Genomic DNA, 21,457 nt, shown 5'->3' on the forward strand with positions numbered 1-21,457 from the left:
GATGCTGTGTCATAGATTAAATTACCTTACAAGTGGAGCTGAAAGGACTAGTTGATTATTTGAGTAGTCACTGAAACATTTCAGAACATTTCATGGTCCCAGCTTCTCAAAGGAAAGTTTTTCAAAGGAAAGGAAACTTTTCCTTTAAAATATACATTCCAGTGTCTTTTTAATTCTTTTGAGTTGTGGACTATTGTTTGGACAAAATGAGGACTGTGAAGGTTTAACTTTGGGCTGTGGGTAATTGTGGCAGACAATTCTCCAGATTAGTCCATCATAATAATAATCTAATGACAATGTACAATTGTAACGACAGTACTATTACTACAGAATATTTTTACAGTGTAGTATTGGTACTTTTTAAAGATCTGAATACTTCATTGTGTTATTTATTAAGTGGTACGCTTGCGGCCGGAAAGCACTAGAAGCCGCTGTGGTGTGTCATGAGAATTGCGACAGTTGTTTCTTCTTGACGGCTGCTGATGACATGTCAACAACAAACATGGCGACCAGCAGCAACTACTGGGAAGGTAAGTTATGTTACAGCATCTTATTTAAAACAACTGTTTGCATGTACATATTTTATTGTTCTTCAACCGTTCAGGTCAAACGCACTCAACGTGCCCGGCATTACGTTACGTTAAATAAACTTTATATCGCCGGAGAGGAGATATCTTTAGCTTGTTCCGAGCTAACCTGTTAGCTTGTTCGACGCTGATTTCAGACTAATGGGAAAATGTGCACAGACTGGTAGAATGCTCTCACCTCTCTTATAAATGACCTCCAGACTGAAAGACTCAGTCGCGTCGTTTGTGATTGTTTTGGGTGTCTTTATGGTCTTGTTGCGTGACTTTGTGGACATTTTAAGTGGTCTTTTTGAGTCTCTGTAGTTGACCTGTGACTCTGTGTAGTCGCCTCTTTCTGTGTGTCTATTGAACTGTATAAACTTTGATGTTTGAGAATTGATTTGACATGAAAAGGCTCGGGAAACCCCAGAAATATACGAGGTACAGATTGTAAAAAACTGGATTTGCTGTTTAATTTTGATGGGTTTAAATTGTCTCAAGAGTCTGGAGAAAGAGGCAGGATGGATTTAATTAGTATTCATTCGGTCTAGCACTATATATTTTATGTTTTCATTAGGGAATGAGGAGTTGAATTTTGTTGCTGACAGTTGGTCTGAAGATTTGATTGAAAACAATATTGCTTGTCACACAATACTATGTGCGGTATACTGCATGCTGATTCTAATTCAAAAGGATTGTTGTGTTCAAATATAAAACAAATCAACACTATTATTCAAAGGAAAGATTCTCCTCTGGAAACAACAATGCGGCACAAATGTTGTAATTTCATGTATTTTTTGCCATCTTGAAAACCATGCCATCCTCATTACCAATTGTCAGTACCAACTTGAGGCCAGATCTAGGCCAGATCAGTCTGCTGTGTGGGTTGTCTTACATGATGCAATTTGTTTTGTTGTGTCTTTGTGATGCCTTCAATCTTTTTTGCTTCTTGTTGCCTGTTTTTTGTGATTTGTGTTTCAGATTTTATTGATTGGTTTTAGTCATGTGTTTCCAGTATTTGTTTTGCTCAGATTAGAAAGTCTGTTTCCATATTGAGATGTTTCTGTCTGTTTCTGCACTCAGATTTGCGTAAACAGGCCAGACAGCTGGAGAATGAGCTGGACCTCAAACTGGTCTCCTTCAGTAAGCTCTGCACGAGCTACAGCAGCAGCATCAACCGGGACCAGCGGACAAGAGACAGCAGGTCAGCAGCACTTTTGATAACTTTGACAAATTAAACATGTATGCAGACTCATCTGGCTCAAATGAAACCTGTGAAGATTTTTAAAATGTTTTTGTGATGCCAGAATCTGTCGAAAATGACCATTGTTGACATCCATACAAACATGATTTTGGATTTAACACAGCATTTTATGTTTTCAGTGAGTAACTGATGTTGCACAGTGTTATAACATTTTGAATATTTTAATAATTGATTTGATTAGATTGAATTAATTAGAAATTGAAGTTGAAATGTCAGTTTTCCCTCATTAATTGTGCTGCGTTAGAATGTATTTTTTGTCTGACATTTAACTGTATTTTAAAGTTTGAGAGACAACAAAAATAAATAAACTTTAACTTGAACTTAAGCATCATTTCCCTCTCATCAGGTCTGATTCTGGCTCATCTCAAGACAACATGCTCGTTGCCATGACTACTGAGCTGGAGCAGCTCTTGGCCAATGTAAGTCAGATATCACATTTATATAGCTGCAACCAGCCATAGTTGAAGGGATGTTAGTGAAACCTAGAACTAATGTTATTTCAAAAATAAATAACTGTTCTCCAATAGATAATTGATTGATTGTGTCATCCTGTATTTTTATGTGCTTGGAGAACTACTGTTTATTTCAGAGGTTGTTCTGTTCGTGTTTCAGTCTGTGTTTGTTACAATACATTCATGTTTACTTTCATGTATGTTTTGCTGTAGTCTGATGTTCTAATCTTGTCAAGTTATAAGTTATAACTACTTATAGTTATAAGTACAACTGAGCTCTTTTAAGGTCTCTTAATTTAATCTTTGTTTTTTGTAGCTTACAGCAGTCAATGACAAAATGGCAGAGTACACAAACAGTCCAGGGATTTCATCACATAACGCAGCGTTGATGCACACCCTACAGAGACACAGAGATATTTTACAGGTACATGCAGTTATTTCATATTCTTGTATTACTTTCTCACAATTAAGAGCTTTTCAGCTGCATGTGTAACTCATTATCAGTATTTTCCATATTTAGGAAAGGAAATATCAGTGAAATAGTAATTTGTAATGTTGTATTCTGCAGGACTACACCCACGAGTTCCACAAAACCAAAAACAACTTCTTCAGCCTGCGAGAGAGAGAGGACCTGCTGGGCTCTGTTCACAGAGACATTGAGTAAGCATCTTTATACATCTGCATACAATAAAAGATATCGTATACCATTAGCAAATGCAACGTAAATGCCAAAATTGCTAGTTTTGTCCAGTCAAAAGTTATTCAGTTTGCTATGGTAGAAGATTTTGAGCGCCAGCAAATGCTCTACTCTCTACTCTCATACTAAATGCTTAAAAATGACTGTAGTTGATTAATTTTTCAGCTGATTATTTCTGCTCTAAATAAATATGCTGTTTCAAGTGATGTCATGAAGCACTGGAAATGCCCAGACATGCGTGATGATTCGAGGGCCTGATCAATACTGCTTGCAGCTTTCTCTTCTTTCCCCTTCTTTGCCTCCTCTGTTGTCTTTTGCTATGTTATCTTTAACCAGTAGGAGGCAGAAATGTCCAGTTTGTTGCAGAATTCCTCCACCCTGTAATAGTTTCCTTTCCCTCTATCATGTTTCATCCTCTAAAAGGAGGCACCGCCTCTTGTCAGCCGATCTCCCTCCCTCTCTGTAGCCCTATCTCTCTCTCTCCCTCTCCCTGTATCGCTGTCTTTCTCTGGGGGTATCTTTCCTAAGTGCCTTCTACAGTAAATCAAACCGCAAAGCTTTCATTCAGGCCAAAGCTGAGGGGAAGTGGTTACATCTGGGCTGCCTGATACACAGAAATGCTCTATCAGGGGAAAAAATATCAACACAGTCAGACTGAAAAAGAAAGAGGGAGGGAGAGACATTGTCCTCAGCTGATGGTGACTGAAAAATTATGAAAGTTAATTTTAATTACTCCCATAGAGATTAGAGGTGTGGGGAAACAGTGGGAGGGAGACGGGCAGAGGAGATAATGGATGATGAATTGATGATCAGTCCAAATAGGGAGGGGCTGGTGTAAATAAGAGACGGAGGACAGAGTTGTGGGTTAAGCAGAGCTAATCACTTAAAAGCCTTAACGCAGGAAGTACATAATCAGCATCCAGTGGTGATTTAGCCAATTGCAAAGCTTGCAAAATGTGATAATGCAGGGTAAGGCATTGCTTTACGTTTTCATGAAGCAACGAAAATGAACACTTTTGTTCTGAGAGCTGGATTAAAAATAATGGTCATGAAAACACACTGGCAACATCAGAGTGACTGTTTTGAGCACAAGCACCCGGTATTTGTTATTGACCAATTAAATCTGGCATGGATCATGAAAATATCTTGTTTACTGTTCTGTATAAGTTTCACTCCAAATACAGTAAATATACAAGTATCACAATGCTACAAAGACCCAGGCTCTAATGGGATGTCCAGTTTGATTGTTGCATGTGACCTTCGTTGCATGTTGAACAACTCTCTCTTCCTACATTTTTCTTCTGTTCTCTACCGTCTCAATCCAAAAAAAAAAAAAAAAGACAAAAAATTGTTTTATTTGGTGCATCTATTACTACTGGTTTCATTTCATGTTTCTCTCTCTTCTGTTTTGTTCTTCAGGTCCTACAAGAGCAGCTCAGGGGTGAATAACAGAAAGACCGAGCTCTTCCTGAAAGAACATGAACATCTCAGAAGGTAAGGGATTTCTTTAAAAACGTGTCACTTAGAAATGCTGCAGGAGATTAATACTGCACAATAACTGCACAACTACAGTGCACCATTTCATTTGACTGTTTGAGTGTTAAGTTTATGCTCTGTGATATTGTGTCAAAAATTTTTACCACAGTGAGTTTATAGTTTATTTATAGTATTCTATTCTGTTCTATAATTTGGTACCTGAATCTATTAGGACAGTGACTCTGTACAGCTCAGTGCGCCATATGGAGAACCACCAGACTGACAGTGATTTACATGAAACACTTACCTACAAGGTCTTATAAAAGCTGTAATCTATTACCTAATAATGAAATGAAACCTAAACAATGTAGTCTTTCTGTGGATGGTCCTTTATGGAGCAGCCTGTTACCATGCTAAACTAAAATGGTGAATGTGTTAAAATATTATGCATCTTCCTAACTTTATGTAAATGCGATACAGAATCAGCCCAATATCTGCCCAATCCCAGCATCCTCTCTCTCTATAATTATACAAGATTGTTTTGGTCACTATGAAATTTTAATATCCAGCAGCCTGCAAAGTGGCTGGTGAATAATGGTCTCAGTGAAATGGATATAATTTTTTAAATGGTGCTATTTCCAATAATGCTTCAAAGTTTCTGATTTATAGTGTTTTGTGTTTAATATCTTATATAACACAATAACTTTCCTTAAATATACAGAAACTATAGTAGAATGTGAAAATAATTGATTGATGCCTAGCTGCCGATGCATGCTTTGATGTTATGAGTGTGTAGGTCTGAAGGAGAATTGTTATTATACTTGCAATTGGTGACAAAAATCAGAAGCACAAACAACAACAGAAAAAAGATGGAAAAATGTGGTGACAGCAAGGACGTAATATAGCAATATGATACTTAGGAGAGTGTCCTTGAAGAACACAAAAGGACCCTCTTGAACTCTCAGTATGGATTTATCCTCATTTTCCACTGGACTACTCAACGTCTTTCTATATGTAAGATTAGAAGAAGCTTTGATGGAGCAGCTCAGGAATTAATTGACCTGAATTCATCACTTACAGTAAAGCTGTCACAATCACCAGCAGCTAGTTCAGATGGATTGTCAGTGCAATGTAATGCAGTCCATGAAACTGATTTATTCTGTTTACATTCCACACACACACACACACACACACACACACACACACACATATATGTAAGTAATTGTTTCATATTTAGATGAACATTCACCTGAACCTGAATTTTTAAGTAATTAAAATTGGCAACTATAGTTTAAGCAACACCAGACTTAAGAAATACAACTACATTTTCTCAGAAGTTTTCAAATGTATTTAGTTACATTTATTAAACTTTAGAACTATTTCACACCCTATTACCTAATAATTATTTAATACTAATACTAATAATGTCGGTAGTTGTCAGAGGTTACAATTTCCATCAGAATTTAATAAAGGCAATGAAACAGTTATCTCCAACGTAGTTTATTGTGAGACAATAAACAACGCCATTGAGGCATTTATAAAGAAAATATAGAGAATGTATATTATAAAGAATGCCAGCAGTAAAGTTAAGCTTGTAAATAACACAAGCACACTTACAAACACAAGACATGTACTTAAGCACACCAACTCAGCGTTCTTGTGACAGCTGCAGCTCAGCCTCACATTAGTTAATGTACATATGCTGTTGATCTCAGGACTGTAGTGAATAGATTCTAGTCTCATGCAGCAGTCAGAAATCATGACAAAGCCCTGCCATATAAAACACAGTACTTGCCATTCACATTGCAAAATTCTCCACACCAGATCCCAGTCTGTACCAGTATTTGCACTGATTGGCTCCTGCAGTCCAAAGTAATGAAACATCACTTCTTATAGCTTCTCAACAATATGAGACACAGAACTCACCTCTCCTGTTGCTACTGTTCCCTGAAGCAGTAGATCCAGAGCTGCTTCCATCTCCTGAGCTGCAGGTGTCTTAGTGGGATCCTTTAACACCTTTTGAAATACAAAGAATAAGAACAAGGTGTAAATAATACCTGGTACAGCCACGTTTTTGGAGAACTTGCATAGAGAGTTGAAGGAAGATTATCAATGTATAATAAAATTATAGCAAGTTATTTTAGGTTAAATTCTTTCTTTGGAAAAGCCCAACTGCTGTTTAGTCCGTTTACAAAGGCAATATTTGGATGAATTGTGAAATCAGAGTACAGCAAGGTCAGTTTTAAGTAAAGTAAATGAATTAAATATGTAAATACTGATCCAAAGACAGTATCATCATGCTTGATTTTTATTTTCTTTTATATTTTGCTGAGTGATTTCAAATCATTGATTCAACATTTAGTACTTTGTGAAGAACATTTCAGTTAAATGACACAGTAACGTGTTACGGTGTCCTGTGTGACAAGTGAAGCTGATCTTTCCTCTTACTTTAGCTGATGTTAATTTGACCACCTGTACCAATGCACAGTTGTTACCAACATTAACACCAGTGGTGTTACCAACACTTGAATTGACTCTCAGAGGAGGAACTTACTAATATGGTTAACATGTATTTTGCTTGTTCAGCAAAACTCTATTTTTGCTACAGAGTCTAAAGGGGATATGTAAGATTCTGTTTCACAGTGTCACATCAGCTGAGATGTGATATCAGGAACTTTACCCTTGTTTGCGCAGACTGGGCTTCAACACAGACAGCTATTGTAAAATAAAATTGAGCCAGATTGCTTGGCAAAAATGTTGAACCAAATCAACATTTGCTGCAGTGCAGTGAGTTTGCCAGTCAAACATGTGCAAGCTCACATTCCTGACTGTGACAACGAAATTCTCGTGTTTGTCATTCGCTCATCGAGTCAGAGGATAAAATTATTGTTGCTGTGATAATTTCCTACCAGTGAGCACTGACAGGTTTGTTTTCCAGCTAAAAGGTCTCTCTCAGTACATATACAAATTTCTACGGTGTTTTAGTGTCTGGTAAGCCTTCAAATCGTGGCTCATTGCTGCCACTACTACCTGAAGCCTCACGCCTCCACCAACTCAACCCCTTGGATTTTGGATCTGCCCATTTCTGCCAACTTCGCAGCAGTGTGAGACAGTAAACTCTCTGTTTACACCAGTGTCTCCTGTGTTGGATCCAGCAGCCATGTTACTTACAGTGCGTTAATTTTGACATTCAATAGCACCTAGTCTGTGTTTGCCAAAGATAGGAGGCTCAGTAATGTCACAGACCTTTCTCCAGACAAGAATCATTAACTCATCTCCTCTGCTAAACTGTTTGGCTGACTGATAATGGTAGATAGCTGCATGATATGACCATAATTTTAGGATCTGTATCCTCTATCAACTCTGCACAGCTCTACAGTAATAGTATTTGTCCCATTCACTATGATGCGCCTAAATCATACCTGATGCAGCTTCTTCTGCTTTGGAGACATTGCATAGAGAGTTGAAGGGAGATTATCAGTATGTAATGAAATTATAGCAAGTAATTTTCATGTTAATTGTGCAGTAAAAACCTTACTACTGGTTTGTCAGTTTACTTACAAAATATATCATTAAAGACATCATGAAAAACTAAATTGTAACTATTCAGCCAAAGACAGTATCATACTGCATGTGGACTTTATTTTCACATGTATTTCTTTCACATTTTGCTGACCAATATTAAATCGTGAATTCAACATCTAATGCTTTGTGAAGAACATTTCAATTAAATGACACAGTAAAACAGATGATTCATCGTTTTAAGAAGAGTTGTCCTTCACCTGTTGGAAGGCAGCTTCCTAAAAGGGAAAGAGACAGAGAGAATGAGAATAAAATACAAAGATTGTTAACAAGAATTATATAGTTTTACGATGATGCATTCACTGCAAAAATGTGATATGCACACATCTGTTAATGTGTCCTGTGTGACAAATAAAGCTGATCTTTCTTTTTACCTTATTTCATGTTAATACTGTTCCCTGACCCAATAGATCCACAGTTGTTACCAGCGGTAACACCAGTGGTGTTACCAACACTTGCATTGTGTCCCAGTCCTCCTGTTGAAATGTGAGGATTGAGAGACGGGACAAAGAGTTAGTCCCAGAAAACTCAGGGTTTTGCAATAAAGATGGTCATACCAATATGTGAAATATCTCACCTTGGATGTTAATGCTGTTCCCTGATCCAATGTTCCCACTGTTGCTGCCTCCAACATTGATGTCAGAGGTGTTGCCCACAGAGGCTTTGGGTCCAGTGCATCCTGGGGTGCAGTGTGTGTGTCCATGGCAGACACTGTGTGTAGCGCATCCTGTAAGAGTAATCGTGAAAGAAAGAGGTGTAATGAAACTGTCAAGACAACTTGACTGAAAAGTACAGTCACACTTGGATTTACCTCTGCAATTGCATGGGGTGTGACAACGTTCAGACATTGTTCCTGCTGAAATCTAGACCGGCAGAGAATGAATAAGAGGAAAATAAAACAGTGATTTTCGTGAAAATTGATTCAGATAAAATGCTGCACATTTGTTCAGAGCTTGTTGGGAGTCTGTCATAGTCTCAATATAAAATGCAAAATAAAAAATAAGATGGTAAATTAATCATATTTTTAAAAAAACAGCACATGCAGTCTTTATCTTACCACTGGTTTCAGTTGTTGGTCCTTTGCTGGGAGGTGAGCTTGTTGTATTTAGGAGGGAAGACTCTGCTTTTATACAGTTTCTGCAGGTGTGTTCATGTTGTAGCAGGATGCCTTAGGCGGAGGAACTTACTAATATGGCTAACCAATGTTTTTTTGGCCCAAGGAGTCTAAAGGGAGCGTGATGATTTTTTGTCGCATTACTCCTTTAGCAGACAAGTTAATACAAAGAAGTTTTTTTATTGTATGTTTTGAATAACATATTGTCAGATGCAGATACAAAATGCTCTGCACTCAGTTTCAGTCCTAAACAAAACAACAGTAATTTTGTGTTATGTCGGGTTTGGAATACAAAGTTAATTGGTGTTCTTGGGCCAATTAATTTCAAATTCAGTCTTTAGAAATCAAATTTTTGGATTTGCTGGATTTTCCTGGATCTCCGTCTTTGATACAATCTGTCGTAACATCGTCAGGATGGTCTATCTGGAAATGGTTATACTGTAGTTGCATTATAATATCCTACTCAAACAGAAATGTTTTAGGTTGTGATCAGATGTCTGAGGTGTGATTTGTCTTTTAATCACACTTCTAGTGGAACTTTCCCATCTTAATGCTCAGTTTAAGAAGTTGAAGAGAAAATGTAATGTGTTTCCTGTTGCAAAAAACAATGGAAAAATAATGCAAAGTGCACACTTTGATGCGGCATGTTGACTTTATTTTCATTTATATTTCTTAACAGTTGATGAGTCTAGATGATTTTTGCTGATTTCAAGTCATGAACTTTGCCTTTGTTATTGTTGTGTTGTAATTATACTGTATAGGACATGTTTTTTAGCTCAGTGGTTCGTGATCCAATCCTAAGAGAGAAAAAGAAGAGAAAGAAGGGAGAGTAAGATAGAATAAAATGAGAATGAAATGAGAGAAAATGCTGATTATAAAGAACTGATGCATTAACAGAAAATACAAACACACATATACAACACTGCATCCTACGTGACACGTAAATCTTCCTTCTTACCTCAGCTAATGTTAATGCGGTTCCCTGAACCAATTGATCCTGAGTTGTTACCAACAGTAACATTCCTCACATTGCCAATATTGGACTTGGCTGTGATTCTTCCTGTTGAAATATGTGGAATATGAGAGATTGATCACAGCTGATTATTATCAGATATATGCTCAAAATTAAGCACCCACTTTTAGTCTGTTACCAGCCATTTTAGAAAGACAAACTACCTGTCACAGTGTAGTTGTTCCTTCCTCCGATGCATCCTCGGTTTGTTCCAGAAATATGAATGTTGCTGATGTTACCCAGAGAAACAGTTTCTCCACTGTCAACTATGCAGGAACAGACATCAGAGAGGACTGTGTCATAAAACTGTCCTCATGATCCCACAGAAAGTTACAGTTCAGTCATTCAGATAAATATGCTGTGGAAAGATTTTCCCAGTGTGCAGAAGTTTAACTTACCCCTAACATTGTACTCATTCTCGCAGCCAGTGGAAGTGTTTTTGTTGTCGCTGACGTTAAAAGATGTTGGTCGTGCTAAAATGTGGACAGACAAAAATAAAAGAGAAAATGTTGTGCTGTAAAACCTCATGTCAGCTCTCCAGCGGTTACACTCTTGTTACTACTGTCTAGCTATAATGTTTTTGGTTTGGGGTTGTTTGCAGACACAGGATCAGCTTAATGTGTAACTGAGAAACAAACAAGAAAAAATAAAAAACATGAGGTCAGAGCAGTTGACCACACAGGAAGTAGAGTTAAAGAGTGGAGTGTCTGAGATAGTTGATGTTTGCTGAGAAGTTGATTTGTTGCTCAGGTTTATCATGTGTGTGATCAGTAAAGGCAATTTTGTATTTGCTTCAAAACAGGTTTTAATGATTCAGCTCATGTTCCACAGATGGGTGAGTGAATTTTATGAAAAAAAAGTAGAAGTTCAAAGGCCACAAGTGGTATTTAATTCTGTTGGCCTCTGAGTTTGAGCAGTTAAGTTTTTTATGTGCAGAAAACAAAGCTTGCCAGTCATTTGATCAGAGCTCTGACTGCATAGTCCCACTCACTGAATGGAAAGACGGCTGAATGGTGTATGTTCCTCATGATTCACGGCTTCTGGAGCTGGAGGTTCTGTTGCTGCAACAAACACACCAAACTTCTTGATACTTTCCAAGTTTCCTCACTGAATATCAGAGATGAACCCTGTTTTTAATGACTATTAAGTCTCTTTAGGTGATCTACAGTTCAGCATTACTTTTGAACTTGCTGGGCCTGATTCTGGGAGATTGTACCTGCTCACCAAAGTTACATAGTGCAAGAATGGAGGCTGAATAACAAAGACACCATTCTTCCTATTACAAGTCAGTATAGCATCACAATGATTCTGAAGCTGTTATTTTAAGGCAAAATAGTTACATAATGTAAACAGTTATAAGACAGCTCAATGTCTTTATTGAGCACACCCATTAAACATTCATAGTTGATGGAAAAAGTTTGTGAAACTTTGGATTTAATAACTGGTTGAACCTCCCCACACGCGGTGCTTCATGTTCTTCCCAAACAGTACAGCACTTTCTCAGGTATTCTGCACAGGTGAGGTCATGCATGTGATTGATAAGGGACATTTTGTGTCTGTGCATCAAAACAGGTTTTAGTGATTCAGCGTATGTTTTCGTTTCCACAGAATCTGTAGGTGAATGAATGAGTTGCGACACGGTTGCGACATTAACGCATCTCCAATACTGAAAATTAGAAGTTTGAAGGTGCAGTCATTCTCAAAATAGAATGGGGCAATTGTGACGGCATTACCTTAATAATGACATATGTATAGTTGAAAACAGTTAAATAATCCATTAGTCAATCAAAACAAAAAAAATGTAATCACCTTTAGTCAAAAGTACAAAAAATGTAACTGGTTCCAACTTTTCAAATTGTGAATATTTGCTGGTTTTCTTCGTCTGCTGTGACAGTAAGCTAAACATCTTTGTGTTTCAAACTGGGCTGGTCAGACAAAGAAAGCATTTTTAACTACTTCCTGTTATTTTTTAGACCAAACAATTAGTTAATCCACAAAGTAAGTGGCAGATTAACTGATAATAAAAATGACTTTGCTACAGTTGCAGCCATTGAAATATTTAAAATCACTGGACAAAAATATTATTTCATCAAATCAAAATTCAATATTTTCAAAAATATGCACACATACAGTATATGCGAGGTAAGGCTACTAAATAATGAGACTGCGCTTATGAGGATAAAACCACGTGGCTCACAGTCACGCAGAGCGTTATATATTAAAGGCTGGGTATTCACGCACAACTGCTGTAAATCTCCATTTTGCGTCTGTGCATCAAAACAGATTTTAGTTTTCATTTCCACAGAATCTAGGTGAGCAGGTTGGTGGGGTGGTTGATGTACTTATTATGCGGAAGTTAAAAAGTCCTGTTTGACTGCATGTGTGTTAATGTTACTCAACCACCAGCCGATAGATTCTGTGGAATCGATTGCATAAGCATAATTACTGTTACTGATCTCATACATGATCAGATCTGTGTAGAATACTAGTGAAAGCAATTAATCAACTTCACAGCACACATTAAGTATTTCAGACTCTCCATGCTTCATGCCTTTTTCTTGTTTACATGATGCACATTAAGCTGATCCTGTTTCCCAAATGTGATGATGCAGAACTGTCATGAATCAAAAACATTAGATCCAGTTAATTTCCTAGTATCCATTTAATATTGTATTGTATTATCACAAAAATCTCATTTTGGTACATGGCTCACATTTTCATACCTAAGTAATGATGTGTTGATTCAGTGGAATGAAATTTGTCATAAGATGAACTCTAATAACTGTATGTGAGCATGTGAAATGCTTGCTTTGTTTTATAGTTTCTTGTAGTTTCTTTTTTTAAACAACCAAATATGTGAGTGAGTTCCAATCTGGATCCTTCAAATGCTCTTCATCATTTTCTGGAATGACACCATGGGGTTTTCAGAAGAAGAAAAACACCATATTCAGAAGGTCCTCCGACTCCTACACACCTGTGCACAAACTGTATAAAAGCAGAGTCTTTCCTTCATCAGTTCAACAAGCTCACCTCCCAGCACAGGATCATCAACTGAAACCAGAGGTAAGATGAAGACTGCATATACAACAAATTTATCATCTTTATTTTTATTTTTCATTCTATACTGAATCCATTTTCATGACAATCACTGTTTAACTTTTCTCGTATTCATTCTCCGCATGTCTAGATTTCAGCAGGAACAATGTCTAAAGTTGGTAACACCAAGAACATAACTGCTGATTCGAACTCAGGGAAGATTGGTTCTGACAACTCTGTTGACCTTAAAGGTAAATCAAAGAGTGACAATATTTTCCTATCAGGTTGTCTTGACAGTTTCATTACGTCTCTTCATGACTACTCTTTCAGGATGCAGTGGATCCAATGTTTCTGTGGGCAACACCTCTGGTATCAATATTGGAGACAATTCAGGATCCATTGGGGCAGGGAACAGCGTCAACATGCAAGGTGAGATATTTCACATATTGGGATGGTATGACCTGATTCATTACTCATGCTCAGATATTAGCATCTTTACGACAAAACCTGAGTTTGTGTGACTAACGTCTCTCAATCCTCACATTTCAACAGGAGCACACAATGCAAGTGTTGGTAACACTAGTGGTGTTAATGTTGGTAACAACAGTGGCGCCATTGGCTCAGGAAATAAGATTAACATCAGCTAAGGTAAGAAGAAATATCAGCTTTACTTGTCGCACAGGACACAGTAACAGATGTGTGCATGTCACATACGTTTATATAAATTTTGTATCATCGTAAAACTATATAATCCAGATTTTATCATCAATCTTTGTATTTTATTCTCATTCTCTCTGTCTCTCTCCCTTTTAGGAAGCTGCCTTCCAACAGATGAAGGACAACTCTTCTTAAAATGATGAATCATCTGTTTTACCATGTCATTTAACTGAAATGTCCTTCACAAAGCATTAGATGTTAAATTCACAATTTGATATTGGTCAGCAAAATGTAAAAGAAATACATGTGAAAATAAAGTCCACATGCAGTATGATACTGTCTTTGGCTGAATATTTACTCCTTTTTTTTACTCTTGCTGTACTCTGAGGGATTGAAAGTTTTCTGATATCTTTCAACATTATCTTTGGTCATGAATTTGTTTCAAATGTGGCTTTGTCTTTGTGATATATTTTGTTGGTAAACTGACTAGAACGGCAGTTGTGATTTTTCAAAGGAGTATTGCAGAATGGAACCTAAAATAAGTTGCTATAATTTGATTCCACACTGATAATCTCTCTTCAACTCTCTATGCAACTTCTCCAACAAAGGAGCTGCAACAGGTATTATTTAAGTGCATCATAGTAAGAGGGGCAAATGCTGTTACTGCAGAGTTGATAGAGAATACAGAACCTTAATAATACTTCACCACACTGACCAGACATGAAGCAGAGTTATTAAACACAATTTCTCTGGATCTCTGTCAGATTCCCACCCTTACACGTGCCAGAGCAATCAAAGCTGTCAATCATGATGTGATACCCTGTTTTTCTAGCATCAAATATCTAATTAAAACCAAACTTGTCAGAACACTTGAACATACCTCAGTGTGATTAGGACTAAAAATGTATTTGATGTGTATTTTGGTGTCCCTTCCACAGACGTGGAGGGGGCGGGGTTTATAACTTATATTGCACCAATTTAGATGTTTTGTCCTGACATGTTGTCCGTCTTTTTATACAGTCACTGGTTCTGTCCCACTAAAAGATCTAATATTATCTGTTTGCATTAATTTTGTAGTTTACTGCCCTCTTGGGGCCGCAGTAGGCTATTGTCTGTGGAAGTTAGCTTGACAAGCAGTTGTTGCATCTATCATTTCGTCTTAGCACAGAAGGGCGCAGCATTTTAGCATATGTTTTTGTTTCCACAGAATCTATAGGCAAATGAATGAGTTGTGACACCGTTGCGACATTAACGCATCTCCAATACTGAAAATTAGAAGTTCAAAGGTGCAGTCATTCTCAAAATAGAATGGGGCAATTGAAAATAGTCAAATATATCAATCATTAGAAAATAAAACATTCAATTTTTAGGTAAAAATAGTCATATTTTCAAGTTTTTCAGGAAACAAACAAAAAAAACAACCAAATATAGAGTATATGATATTGATTAATCATTTCACCCAAAAAGGTTATGACAATAGATGACTATTGACATACAAATAATGCTGTCAGTCAGTTATGTAACATAAGAGGATTAAATAACTTAGGCCAATTTACGAACAAATGCCTTTGTGATTTACACAATTTTGAACCTGACCTGGGCCAAATTACTTCTGGAATAAGTGACTTACAGTGCACTTCTTTTTTTCCCATTACTGTGACAGACCATGGGGAAGAGTGAAAACATTTGCAAATGCCAGTGCAGAGACTCAGCATGTGATAATGTGAAAATGATTTTGTGAAATTATTTTTCAACTCTGTGACCTGCAGAATTGGTCAGGCCAGTTGTGACCTTACTGCCGGTGTATATTTCAGCTCAAAAGAGACAAGAAATTTCAGTATAGGAATATATCTGAGGTAATTTAGATATTGAGATAAGTGATGCTGTTTTTCTTTTGTCAGAACAAAATCATAAGACAGCACAGGCCCTGTCCCAAAAAACACAATCACAAAAAGGATGACTACTTTGTGAAGTTTAATGATTGAAAGAAGTACGTAATGAAAGCTGAAAAAAGCAAGAGGCTGCCTCGCCTGTAGACTCTGCCAGCTAATAAAGGACTGAGAGAAAAAGCAGAGGACAGCAGTAGATAGATGGTGGGAGAAGTAGACGGATAGATGAAGGAAGTATAAAGCACAGTATTGATTTTTGGTCTCCAGTGGAGTCTGCCAGGATGCACACTGCTGCTCTTATGTGCTCTGCTCAGCCCTGGACTGAACGCTTCATTTTTCTATCCGTCACTTACCTCAGCAGCTAATGGCAGCTGACGTAAACCTCATCTGTGTGTGTGTGTGTGTGTGTGTGTGTGTGTTCAGACTCAACATCATCCATCTATATGCACCTAAAACAAATAAGACAGGGATCATGTCACCATCATGAGATCTGTATATCTGCTGTTCATGTTATAGAGATAAACTTGCTTCTGCTACAGCTGGGTTTGGTCTGACAAGTCGGACTGTGGCTTTCCCAAAAATCCTCCATTAACCAGCACTTTCTCATGTCTCGCAGGGGATCACAGGAAGTGCTCCTTTTCTGATAATAGACCCAAAGAGCTGTGTGGTTTCATGCACAGGCTTTCCCTGTGTATTCCAGGCGAAACATATACATTATGTTATGAAATGATATCAAACTGTCAGGCTGTAAGTGAAGGCATTTCAGTTGCTCTGAACTGACTTTTCTCTTTTTTCTGTTTCATGTTCACAGCTCAGATAGGCTTATTGACAATGCAATAAGGTAAGCTTTATTGCTCTGTTCACTCTCCTCCTCTTTCCTTTTACACTCAATCACTCACTCAACTCAGTCACACACACACACACACACACACACACATTATAAGCAAACACAGCACATTCAGTTTCAATGTGAAACACACCATCATACCTCCCTACTTTTTGGCTCCTCGACCCAAAAGCATTCAAACAGACTTAATGTGATACCGTGACAACAGCTGTACGCCTCCTTTCCTGCCGCTAATCCCTTGTGCTCTCTCTCCCTCCAGTATCGCCATGGCTACCAAAGAGAACATCACATTTCAGCGTGGGATGTTGAAGTCCATTCAAACCAGGGTCACAACTTTGGCCAGTATCCTTTTTTTAAATCACATTAGTAATTTCTCCTCTTTGTCTCTTCACCTTCTTGTGTGTTAGAATTAGAATCTCAGTTCAGAGTGTATAGTACATTTACACAGATTTGTCTCAGGTTGCATCTGTACTGAATTACTCAGTGCATTCTTGAGCTGAGCAGGGAGGATAACACAACCTCATTTACACTGAAAGCCGGCATGGCAGCAGACAGTAGACTACATCATTAAGCTCCATTTAGTCTTTTTCCTGGTTGCGTTAGGAGCCCTTGCTCATGTATTTTCCCCACTGCTTTCTGTCTCTTACTCACTGCAAAGGGAAGGGAAACCCGACTTGGATCTTAATTATTTTCCTTCACCACGCTCCCCCCCCTGCCCCTCAGATCGTTTCCCCGCCATCAACAGCCTCATCCAGAAAATCAATTTGCGCAAGAGGCGGGACTCTTTAATACTAGGTGGGGTGATTGGCATCTGCACCATACTCCTGTTGCTCTACACTTTCCACTGATTCACTGCTCAGTCGACCGACCTTTGTTTTCTTTAAGAGCAAGTGTTGGCAAGACTTTTTTTTTATGTTTCCATATATATTCCTTATATTGTAATTGACTTTCCTGAAAAACAAAAGTTTAAAAAGTTAAGAAAGGATTTTAAGATAAATCACATTAAAAATAATAAGTCTAATAAGAGTTTATGATAACACCTCCATCTGGGAATTTATACATTTCTGCTTATATCCTATTGTAAGTTGAACTCTTTATAAATGTATGAAGTAATACTTTACTGGGATTGTGTACTGTTCATGTCGTACTTTTTTTTATATATGATCAGCAGTGTCTGATGAAAATAAAATGAAGGTGATGAGCTCACAGGTTTGTCATGCTCATTCAGGTTTATTTCAGACATGCAGAACTATGGCACAGTAAACCAGTCATACAGTATAAATGTATAAACATCAACATCAGAGTGCCAAGAACAGTGCATACAGGGAGAACAACCCCATTCAATATCTTGCAGTATATTGTAAACATAATGAGGTGTAGAGATCCAGGCAGTTCAGTTCAGAGTCCAAACAGGAATCGGTTCAGTTTATCATAGTAGCACGCCAAGCAAGATATCACACTATGACTGCGGTTAGGGTGTTGTTGGGATAAATGTACAGGAGGTTTAAACTTGATGTATGAAATCAGGTTATGCACCTTCCCACAGCCACATCAATCCTGTGCTGAACAGAAAGAAGAGTCAGTCCCTAATAAGTTGCAAATTTAAAGAGAAACAGGGCAGGCAGTGGCTGCATTACAGACCAGAGGTGCACTGATGCTTTTCGTTTTTGGTAGATTTAGCTGGGTCCTCACATTGTGTTCAAATCTTATTGTGTGTGTTTTGATGGAGATTGTGTTTGGTATCTTCTTTGGTCTCTAGGACATCCTCTCATCTAATGATGCCATGTGAATTTTTTAAATCAAAATGTAGAGTCATCCAATTGTCTGTGTGTCAGGCAGGGGAGATGTGTACTTCAGTGCACCACTAGTTTGGACAATGAGTAGTTATGCTTTCTCCCAGAAGGTGCTGTCTGATGATCTGACACAGTAGCCGTGCACAGCCTTCCTCTCCCTTTCCTTTGTTCCTGAGTTTGCAGGGTTGATGGACGTGAGTGTTGCCAGAAAAAGACAAATGGCCTGCGACTTCTGTCCTTTTTCTTTCTTTTTGTCCATAGTGGATAAAGCAACAAGTTGTACGTTAGAGTCTCTTCGGCTTGCTTTCAATTCAGACTTTGTGCTTTTTTTTTGTCTTCAAAATGACATCCCTCCCTTCATCCTCCTCCTCCCCTCTCTTCTGTGCAAATTTGAGATCAGATGAAGTTAAAGGAGACTGTAGTGTGACTCCTTCCCATCCCACAGCTCACTTCTGGATCTCTGGGGGACAGAGAAAAGAGGAATTTAGTTACACAGCTTCACATCTGAGCTTTGTGAGTGTGTGTTGGTTACATGTTGTTCCTCCATACCTATTGTAAAAACTATGAAGATGATGACAGCCACACCCAGCAGTATTGCCAGACAGCTGAGCAGCATAGACAGACGCCCATATTTCCTTGCTCCGTCAATATCTCCTGTATGGAGGACAGACTTCGACTAATAGGAAAGGGAAAAAAAGTGACTAACAATGAATTATTTAAATGCAACACAGAAGCAAAACACCTGTAGTGCCTGAAAAGACCAAAGTTGTAGCGGAAAACACCCAAGCATCTAAAGCACATAGAGATTCTACTAGTGTTATAATGGAGGAAATTAGAGCTGTAAATTAATGTGACACTCACCACATGTGCGTACCACAGGGCGCATATGTTGAGCGGCACAGCCGGGCAGAAACAGGACAGCACGGCGAGCCAGAGGTAAGTCGGGGGCGCGGACCCGGGCGGCACCGGGGAGGGCACCGGGCCCAGGCTGAGCCGGGACGAGGATTTGGGTGGGGTCGCGAGCTGCCCGATGGAGCCCGACTTCAGCGGCGATCTGTGTCCGTTCTGGTCCGCGTCCAGGGACCGGACGCTCCCCCTGATGTTGAGGCAGAAAGAGTCGGACGGTTTGATGTTGCTCTGCCCGGTGGGCTCGGTGGTCGCGGTGCTCAGCAGCTTCTCCGTGTCCTGGAAGTCGGTGAGATTTGAAACTTCCCTCTCGCCGAGGGCGCTTTTCCCAAAGGCAGCATCAGTGTTGATAGCCATCGTTGAAAATTAAGATATCTCCCAAGTCTAATTCTCTTGTCTGACCGAGCCGCTTTCCTGTGGATGGGGATGCTGAAGAGTCTTCCTTCAGATGTTCTCCTTTGGGGGTCATCAGATTAAATGTTCTAAATTCAGAGAGCCCAATACCTTCACGGCTACCTATTTAATTAAGCAGTCTAACTCCATCAAGATTTCTTATTGATGAGCGAGATGTTATTGATGTGCGAGTCCCTCTCGCGTTTAGTTGGCGGTGAGCGTCCAGGCGCACGCCTTGCTTTTTACCCCCCCCGTATTATGTAGTGAGGTATTACCGCATCCCTTACATCTCCACGGCACATCCCCAGTGTCTGAAGCCTACTTATGCACCAGGCGAGGCGTGTGACAATGCAGAAAAAAACCAACAATTAAACCTCTTTTGAACCGAACACGAGCGCGGTGCGTAAAAGCTTTCCATTTACGCGCGGGGGCAGCAGCTGGATCAGCATCTAGGACACCGCACAGGGTGTGTGAGGGAGACAGAGCAAGGTGGACACTATGAACCACAAACGTCTCGCGGCCTGCTGACTCAGGTCCAGGTAGAGACATATTCTACCATATTACAGCATTTAACAGGGACCCCACTGTCTGTTTATACAAAATAGCTTCCAAACGTTGCCACAGTAAATCGGTAAATTGATATTTTGCCCAGACCTGACCATGCCTTTATTGATAAATACCCATCAGCAGTAACTGAAATAAGTGCTTATATATCTATATTAGATCTTCCTTTATACTTTTACTCCACTTCGTTTCACTTAAGTAAAAGTATGTATCATAAGCAAAATTTACCTAGACTACTAAAAGTTAAAGTGCTAATTAAAGAAAAATGACCCCTGTGAATGTTACAAAATTATAAATTATTATATATTGTATTATTTGATTATTGTTAATAAGGCATTCATGTGTGTTTAACTTTTAACTGTCATCTAGTAACTAAAACTGTCAAATAGTAAATGTACCAAAGTAAAAGGTACAATTTTTCAACTATAGTGGAGAGGGAATATAAAGCAGCATGAAAAGGAAATACTCAAGTAAAGAACAAATACCTGCAATCTGTACTTGAGTAGATATACTTAGTTACAGTCTTCCCCTGGAAAATCTGATGCATCACTGTAGATACCCAACAGAATATAAAGTGGTTAAAATGAGCTCCACCTCCAGCTACAACAGGACCCGTGGCTACAGATAATAATACAATACAGTAATGTAACAGTGGAATATTCTGTATAGGTAATACTCAAAGTTATGATACTTTTGCTTTTGCATTTTGCTGATATTGAATGAGGCAGTGTGTTGTTCATGGTGATTAAATTCCAATCATCTGAGAATTCACCACATCAGATATTTAATACTGTGTACATCCACTCCAGGAGGTAATCATCCAGTCTGACTTTATCTCCCTCACTGCACTGAAGCCAGGCCCTAGTTGTGTTTTAACAGTAGTATTGCAGAGATTATCACTCCATCTAGTGGTAATTTTGAGAAAATGCACCAAGACCCTGACATTGCAGGTTTAGTAGAGCAGGGATATTAGTTTTGCCTTCTCCTCTCTTACTCTTCCTATTGGACAGTGTAAAAAATAAAATAATATTTATATAATAATTTCATTCAGCTTTCTGATGTGAGCTTCCTTGGCAGCACAAACCAACACAGCTGACTCAGAATTATAAAGAAATGTGCTCTCAAGTTAGATTTTTATCGGGAAGACTCCATGATGACTGGTTTGTTTTATAAAGAGACGGACTTCACAAAATGTGAATAAGAACCTTA

The 21,457-nt window shown here is 38.5% G+C and overlaps 2 protein-coding genes and 1 long non-coding RNA gene across 5 annotated transcripts; 1 reads left to right on the plus strand and 2 right to left on the minus strand.

Moving 5' to 3' along the window:
* Positions 1–436: 436 nt before the first annotated feature.
* On the plus strand, positions 437–17,798 carry LOC108893291 (Golgi SNAP receptor complex member 1). 3 transcript variants are annotated; one of them, XR_007815252.1, is made up of 11 exons: positions 437–530; positions 1,650–1,770; positions 2,177–2,249; positions 2,599–2,706; positions 2,851–2,942; positions 4,399–4,473; positions 13,092–13,226; positions 13,351–13,450; positions 13,530–13,628; positions 13,752–13,847; positions 14,013–14,190. XR_007815252.1 is itself a non-coding variant. In XM_018691198.2 (9 exons), the coding sequence occupies exons 1-9, from the start codon at positions 488–490 to the stop codon at positions 17,438–17,440; spliced, it is 750 nt and encodes a 249-aa protein (XP_018546714.1). In that variant the 5' UTR covers positions 437–487; the 3' UTR covers positions 17,441–17,798. The 3 variants fall into 3 exon arrangements, 2 of the variants coding, with proteins under 2 accessions (XP_018546714.1, XP_050934422.1); XM_018691198.2 differs by lacking the exons at positions 13,092–13,226; positions 13,351–13,450; positions 13,530–13,628; positions 13,752–13,847; positions 14,013–14,190 and adding exons at positions 16,557–16,586; positions 16,852–16,934; positions 17,316–17,798; XM_051078465.1 differs by lacking the exons at positions 13,092–13,226; positions 13,351–13,450; positions 13,530–13,628; positions 13,752–13,847; positions 14,013–14,190 and adding an exon at positions 4,688–7,950.
* LOC108893293 (uncharacterized) lies at positions 8,078–10,761 on the minus strand. The gene is made up of 8 exons (XR_001962646.2): positions 10,562–10,761; positions 10,328–10,429; positions 10,110–10,211; positions 9,095–9,948; positions 8,849–8,900; positions 8,615–8,764; positions 8,412–8,513; positions 8,078–8,255 (listed from the first exon to the last, which is right to left on the minus strand). It is a non-coding gene; the product is annotated as an uncharacterized LOC108893293 (long non-coding RNA).
* Positions 17,799–17,907: 109 nt separating the features above from the next.
* Positions 17,908–21,102, minus strand: LOC108893292 (trafficking regulator of GLUT4 1). Its single transcript, XM_018691200.2, has 3 exons — positions 19,247–21,102; positions 18,935–19,061; positions 17,908–18,845 (listed from the first exon to the last, which is right to left on the minus strand). Exons 1-3 carry the CDS (start codon positions 19,646–19,648, stop codon positions 18,832–18,834), a joined length of 543 nt encoding a protein of 180 aa, XP_018546716.1. The 5' UTR covers positions 19,649–21,102; the 3' UTR covers positions 17,908–18,831.
* Positions 21,103–21,457: the final 355 nt, after the last annotated feature.

The sequence above is a fragment of the Lates calcarifer genome, linkage group LG20 (assembly GCF_001640805.2).
Source record: "Lates calcarifer isolate ASB-BC8 linkage group LG20, TLL_Latcal_v3, whole genome shotgun sequence".
In the NCBI taxonomy this organism is placed as follows: Eukaryota; Metazoa; Chordata; class Actinopteri; family Centropomidae; genus Lates; species Lates calcarifer.